General features: G+C 38.9%; 1 protein-coding gene across 1 annotated transcript in view; it reads right to left on the bottom strand.

The window, feature by feature from the left end:
* RSRC1 (arginine and serine rich coiled-coil 1) overlaps positions 1-7,368 on the bottom strand; it is an 81,613-nt gene extending 74,245 nt beyond the window's left edge. The window contains exons 1-3 of the mRNA XM_035890042.1: positions 7,356-7,368; positions 2,323-2,470; positions 917-1,111 (exon numbers count right to left, since the gene is read on the bottom strand). Of these exons, the coding sequence (XP_035745935.1) occupies positions 917-1,111; positions 2,323-2,470; positions 7,356-7,368 (356 nt within the window). The remainder of the gene's footprint in view (positions 1-916; positions 1,112-2,322; positions 2,471-7,355) is intronic.
* Positions 7,369-7,889: the final 521 nt, after the last annotated feature.

The following is a 7,889-nucleotide window of genomic DNA, read 5'->3' as shown; positions in this document are numbered from 1 at the left end:
AAATAAGAAAAAAAACACACCCCCCCCAACCAGCCACCTTGCCCCTCATTGACACACTCTTCTGCCAGCTAAAGAAGGGTTTGTCAAGCAGTTTCTAATATATTTACAGTGCAGCTAGACACGATGAGTATTTTCCAGCTCCACTTACTAATAAATTGACCACTACTTGTTCAGTTTGACTCCAGGATCACTGCAAGTCAGACAGGGATAACCAGGATATCTTAAAAGGTCAGGTATTTAAAGGGGCCTCTGATGAAGGAAATATGTTAGCTCAAGAAAAAATTGGTAGACATAGCCACACAATCCGTGTGCTAAACACCTGACTGACTACTGTATCCTGTACACATAAGAAATATCAAGAATAATGGTGAAAACTAGCCCTTGCAGCAAATTTATAGACCTACTGCAAAATCACCCTAAATCTTTATATTGAGAAAGTCTACCTTGTTGTCTGGAAAGACCCATTTGGTTTATCACAACAGAAAAAAGAAACACAGAATAATCTATAACTAGTTGAATGAAACTACTTTTCCAACTGTCATTAATATATGAACCATTATATTTACAAAAAGAGATTAAAAATTCATTATTTTGAAGGAAAATAAAGGAAAAGTTACTTTAGTTGGTTGGGGGTTTTTTTTGTTTTAATAAGGAAGTTACCTTTGGCTCTCAATATATACTTGTTTTGTACTGGGGGGGGAGGTGTTTTGGGGTTGGTGGTGGTGGTTTGGGTTTTTTCTTTAAACGTAAGTGGAAATATTGCCATATCTTCCAAGATTCAGAGCAAACTTTGCTATAAATTTCCAATCTAGAAATGACCACACATTGGATTCAAACACCTCTGGCTTTTTACCATAACATGAAAGAGCCCAATTTGTAAACAACTGGAACAGACTGTAAATTACTACAAATGCACCTTTTCTCATAAGAATGAGAACGAGACTGGAGATCTCGAGACCGCGACCTTGACCTTGATTTCCTTCCAGATTTTTTACGGCTGTATGTTCTGCTGTCTGAGGAACTACTTGAAGACGAACGCCTGCGGTGTTTCTTCTTCCTTCTGCTTCTGTTCTCTTCTTCTGTGTCCGAGGAGCGACGACCCATTTTCAAGCTACATAAAAACAAAAATTCTAAACTGTAACAAAGCCTCGTGTCTATATTACATTGTTATAATATATAAGTATACATAATGCCTGCACGTATATAAGCATATGGTTATACCATTTTTAAAAGTTATCATGTGAGTAGAAAATTTGGGTTGTATGCAAAAAAATTAAAACAAAAAAAAAACCTCAAGATTTGAATACAAGACGTCAATAAATTCATGTTACCAAGTAAGTTGAAGTTTACATTGTCAGCAAATTTGAATTAATTTTTATGGTATTATTGTTCTAAACTTTTGCAATAGATATTTCACAACCATTTAAACACACATAAATGTATTGATAAAATCAGTTACTTATCAGAGTATACTTTAACTTATTTTTACATTTTTGCCTTAGATATTGATTCTTCAGAAGTTTGGGAAGCAACGTATAAGATACTTCTAATATCTGATATTTCACTTTAAGATGCTAAGAATCTTTAATGTTTAATTTACAGTTATAAATGAAGATCCATAATACTTACACAATCAACAAAACAGTCTATTGATTTCAGTTATTGATGTGGTTCATTTCATGTGTTTTTAGACTGTGCAATTAAAATAATGTATGTTTTTGTCCTACTCATTATAATTAAAATATGCATTGAGAAAAAAACTCTAGAAAGTTATTTTTAAATTAATTTAAACTAGAGTAAGGTTGATTTTGGTTCTCAGTTTAGATCCACTCAATTTTAAATTCCTTTATTCCAAAATCAGACCTATAAACACTAAACTTCAGAAATGTTTCTTGTTTGCCAATGTGTTCACTTGGACAAAGTTTACAGACTTTGGTCTCAGATTTGAAAAAAATAGAGGGGTAGGGAAGCCTGCCAGTCATTTAATTGTTGCAAAGACTATCATCTTCATTTGGAACTCCCAAGAGATCAGCTTCATTGCTTCACAATTAAAGAATTGTTGTATTTCTTGACTTTTCAGGCAGCAGAAAGTGCTTAACGCTTTAAAACTATTTTTCTATCCCAGCAGGATCAGCCCTACCCACCCAAGACTTCAGGACCCCTCTTCACACACACTTCAGCTAATGGCAGTTAGTAACAGCCCTTCTTCCCAAGAACAAACTGTTATTTCAAGGCTCCCTAAGCTGCTTCTGCACTGGGAAAACAGGAACCCATAATTCACATCAACAGCTAGATCACAGATATATTTTGCCATAATATCACCTGCCTTGAACCAACACTGAAATATTACAGGTCCTCATATTTCTAGCATCAACAGGTTGAACTTGTTCGTTTTCTGCATACAAACTTTTGCCCTTCCTCACACCTTTTGTCACCTCGGCACAGCAGACCCTAATCTCCCGGGTAGAGACTGAAAACAGAACAAAAGAGAAATTCACCATTAAGTACATTTATGCTTAAACTCACAAAAGGTTTACATGCAATTACAAGTCTTGATTACGCTAGGCCTTTCGGTCAAAATGCATGACTGAGGAAAAAAAAAAAAAAAGTTTAGTTCCACAAAGTATCTTAAACTTACATTTTCATCCTCAAGTTCCCAAGACAGCTAAAATTGTTTTGCGCACAATCATACTTGCTACAGTCCTACACTGATATATCTAAACACCCAAATCCATAGGATTTGCAAAGTCAATGTACTGTGACCAACTTTCCCGAGGGAGCCTTTCAGGTGGCTACATTCAAAGGGCAATAAATATACAGACAATGCTGCATTTGACAGAGTTTGAAGACTATGTCAGAGATACAGGTTCGTTCATCAAATTGAGACACGCTCCTCCCACACTGCTGCAGCTCGTCCTAAGGACTGCCAGACCCCTGGGGCCAGAGCAAGGAAGCTACAGCAAGCACAAATCAAGAGTCCAAGGGACATACACCTGGAAAGTGCCAAGTTCTGGACCTGGCATCCACTTCAAGAGAGTTTCCATATTTTATCCAACAGTTGTTTAATGCAAAATACAAGACAGTCCCTTAAGTATCTGGGCTTTCTTTGATGTTCACTGGAGTTCACTTACTGCCACAATCTAAACAGTAGCTACGTAAACTCATTCCTGTGTAGCCAAATCTCTGAGGATTACAGACAGCTCTTCGGCACGCAACTCGGAGCTATCAGTTCCACTCCTGCAGCCAGGAGTGCCTACAAATTAGTCGCTACTAAGCTTTGCTGTAGTCAGTCCCTCTGTATATGTACTTCACTTCTCAACAGTTTCTGTTTTCAGCACTTTAGAATTGGTCCTTCAGCTAACAATCTAAACAAAGCCTTTTTGAAATATTCAACTTAAAACAGCAAACCTCCATGCACCCAAAAGAGCGGAGTTTTAGGATGAACTGCTATGTAAAGAGAAATTCTTTTTTAAATGAAGTTATTTCTACCATCTTACTAAAATTATTCGCCACAGATTTTGAAAGAGGCAGGGGCATTACTTTACAGGCTATTTTATCTCATTAAGAAACAATGACCTTAATTTACAATTGTATAGAGGAATGCCAATTTATATCAACACACTATCTTGTGCAGTCATTTAATTTTTCCCCTCGTAGTAGATTTACAGAACTCCAAGGTACTGTTGTTGAACAGCAAAATAAAGCTCTTCAAATATATACTGATAGAACAATCTTCAAATGAACATGAACCTGAATTGCAAACTTAAAATAAGCTGAACTGCTCAGAAAGATGAAACTACAACACACAGATTTTAAGCTAAAAGCTCACAGACCATAGCTCATGACAGCAAGATTAATGAAAGAGACCAGAGAAACAGAGAATACTAAAGACATTTGTGCTGAGATATTCGCCATTTGATGTGGATATCATTATGAGCCAGAACATTACACTTCAACATATATATCGTCTGTTGTTTTACTTCCTTTTTTTGCCATCAGCTTCTTTCCCCATTTGGGCATATAACTGGATTAGGCAACATATAGAACTAGTGAAGCATATTACATAAATCTCAATTTTGTGTCTTCAGGACCAAAGAACAACTACATCCTGTGGCCCTTCCCTATTACAGGACAAGCCCTACAGCAAACATGCACATACTTGAGCCTCAGGAGATCCAGGAGCACTGGGTTTACCATGGATGAGCTACAGGACAAAGGCACATGGGTGACTGATGCCCTTCACATTCTAGAGTTTCGACTGGAAAAGAGGTTGCCAGAAGCAGACTGCTGATCCTGGAACAACTTCTGCAGCCAAGTCATAGTAGCTGCCTCCTCCAGGGAATACTTTGGATGTACACAGGCAACAGACAAACTTGTCTGACAGGCACTATATTTCACCGGGGTCTTTAGACCATCCCTTGGTCATGACGTATTTTCCTGTGAAGACACCTCTTATAAACATAGCATTTGAGAGTAGTCAATTATCGAGACCTGTAACAGGTTAGTATTCTCCCAAACTACTGCCTACTGCCTCCATACTCCTCAACAGCGCTGGGAGAAGGGATTGCCAGCATTGACTGATCACACCAGCTGAGGCCTGATGGCTAATGAGTTGTTCTGGTGGGTCAGGGGTGGTCCATATACCATTTCCACAAACAGGACTGTATAATAGTACCTACAGATCTCAGAGGAGAACTAAGATAGTTTAGGGAATCTTAATTAACAAAACAATGAGGCAGGGGAAAAAAAAACAAACAGAAAAAATTAAGACTCATGTGCCATCATATGCTGAATCTCATGTTTTTTTCCTACCTGGCTGTTTCCATACAAAGTCTGTGGATCCACCACAAAAACTTGTACCACAGAGTTAATGGAGTGGCATAAGAGAATTCACCCTTATAGCTATGAGGAGTTCCATTTTTAAGGCTCATTACTTCTCAGACAGAAGTGTTAAACCGTATGTATCTGCAATAGGAGACAGGCTTCTGCCAACCCCTCTTTATGTGTAGGCACTGTGGAAGATATGGCTCACAATCCCTAGCAAGACACAAGAGGCTTTTATCCTGACTACGGAGCAATACTAGGATGAGGAGAAGAGGAGGAAGGAAAGGCATATTAACGAGCACCAACAGCAAATGAACAGTTTCAGATGAACTTAGAACCTGGGTCACATCCCAGGTGTTCGTGGGGAGACAGTCTCCTGACCACCACATCAGGGAGGCTCATTCTTTTCCATCACCCAGCCCCAACCTTCTCCTGGCGTGGCACTCATTCACTCTTAGCATATCTCCTCACCCACCTCTGAGTTTAGATCAAACTATTCTGGTCCAACAGCAAAGGAACACTGAGAATTCAGAAGATGCTATCTCAAGATAGGAGGACCTGCAGCAGCTACACCGAAATCATACTGAAACCTGAGCTGGAACATAACATCAAGTTAATCAGCTAGGTCAGTATTCTTGAAGGCTCTAGTGAATGTCTGTGAATTTCAACATTTTGAAGGCTTGCAATTTGTCTGAAATTGAACAGCTTTGCAACAGAATGCCTAACACCTGGGCCTGATAAATTTTAAGTCCTCATTCAGGAGCACAGGCATGTTGGAATATGTAAAAGACAGGTCTCCAGGCCTTTGTTTTTCAAATAGTTATTTTTTGTCTAAGTCCTGTTTCTGAAAACTGATGCTGCAACACTTTGGTTGGAACAAAACCAAAGCACATACTCTCACACACACGTTTTGCCAAGAGAAACACCAATATCAAAAATTTCAAATCAACTATTTACATTTGGCAAAGTTATAAACAGTGCTATCAAGCTCACCTGCAAAGAGCTAAGTAACCTCCCACCCTGCATTTAAAAATGTAAAGAAAACATAGATGACATAGGAAACAGACTTCTCTAGAAAAATCTATTCAAGAGAGTAAGGTACACTTTAAAAGGTAGTAAGAATTATACGCTCATTGATCTGACCTTGTTCAATCTTGTTTCATAGATTTTTAGAACTATTTTGTATTTTCAAGCATGAGTTTCAAATTATTATTGTATTAACTACTGTAGATTGTCAGAAAAATACTATCATTTTGTTGTTTTTAATAAAACAATTTATGTTTGTTAGTTACTAAGAGACTTTGACTATCACTGAGCTGCGATAATCACTAACCACCTATGCCGTTTATGTAGCGTCTCTACAAACAAGATCCTTTATGAAATTCCAACCCATTATATGGGTATTGATGGAAAATACACTGCAACCATCTCCTCCTTTCCTGTTTTTTAGAGAATCAACAAGTTAGGATGAGATGCTACTTCAGCTTCAGCCAGGGAACAAGGTTAACTGAAGTAAAATTTATTCTAAGACCTCAACAAACATGCTCACTAGCTAGTAAGTAGGAGTCACAGTGTTACTAATGGCAACACTGCTCCCCAAAAAAAGGAAGACCACAAACAGGCGGAGGGTAGAAGCCCCTTTCAGACAGCTTCTGTATGTGTACAGATCAAAGACTGTCTTTGTATCTACCTCCACCAAGCTTGTAGTTATGTGGAAACTCTCCCTGCTCTACAATCTGAATTACTGTTGTTGATTTCACATACTTATCCAGTGGTGCCTCTTTCTTTTTTTTCAGACCACTACAGGAAGAACACCTGAATCGCATCTATCAAGACAGCTACCATAACTGGTCACCTCAGAAGAAAGTCTAGAGATCAAAAAAAAAAAAATCACAGGAATCCATTTACTTTCTTACAATCTCGCCCATAGCAACAAGAATCCACAGGTACCAAACATACCACAACACTGTCTTCTGGTTGCTTAAAGGATGTCCTCTCTGACAATTACATCAACAGTATTTTTCAAAATCATTAATTTTCAACCTGCAGAAAGTTTGTCTCAATTCAAAATCATGGGCAAGCAATTTATAGTAGCAGTATTCTTTAATTCAGCTTCAAATCTTCAGATTTCAAAGTTAAACGTGGTATAAACTAGGCTCAAGGAAACATCACATCACATCACGGTCATCCAGGACACCAACAGCAAGAGTGGAGAATTGAACCAAGGCCTCAAACCCCAGTATGGTGCTCATCTGCTAAGGGACAGCCTCCACAAGCCATCTTTTGCTCAATAATTCTTAATTCTGAAAACTGGCCTTCCATCACATAACTACATTTTCCACACTTGAAGGCAGTAAGAACAACAAACATTCCTATTTTAGATCAACCCAAGTTCACTATGGGCATTAATTAACCAGCATTTCTTCCAAGTAACCAACTTTCAGAATAAGCTTACAGACCAACTCAGTTTACATGAACTTTATGATGCAGCTTTTGGGTTTTTTTTTTTTTTGAAATCAAGTTCTAAATACCTTCCTCGGTCATGGGGTGTAGGATCATGCTAAACCACTTCAAATAACATGTTTAAAATTTGTCTCAGATCAGTAGAGCAGATAAAACCATTGGGAAAAAATTTCATCCGTATCTGAAAAAGTAACACCCAGAATTGTATTTAGCTGAAATGCAAAATGAAAATACCTGAAACAACTGCTGCTAGAAACAGCACATCAGATACAGAAGAAATCAAATTGCGTACCTTCTTTACCCACACTTTCACAGACAAGAGCTGGGAAAGCAAAATTCTGCAGACATAGTTTCCTCTTATCATCCCGTGACTCGAAATACAACGTGGACTCCAAGGGCAGGTGCCAGGGGCAGCAACGTCCCTTACGGACACTTCATGTTCCCTACTCACCTCAGCTGGGCCCTGCTACACAGCGGGAGGCGGGACAGACTCGGAAGGGACTGGGAGGAGAACCCGTTCCCAGCGCTCCCGGCCAGCTCACACCGGGAAATCCCACCAGAGCCCGGAGGATCACAGCCCGGGCTCCGCTCCGCTCCCAGCC

The sequence above is a fragment of the Egretta garzetta genome, unplaced genomic scaffold (genome assembly GCF_000687185.1).
Source record: "Egretta garzetta isolate BGI_Z169 unplaced genomic scaffold, ASM68718v1 scaffold172, whole genome shotgun sequence".
Lineage (NCBI taxonomy): Eukaryota > Metazoa > Chordata > Aves > Pelecaniformes > Ardeidae > Egretta > Egretta garzetta.
This window is presented reverse-complemented; position numbering and strand designations above follow the sequence as displayed.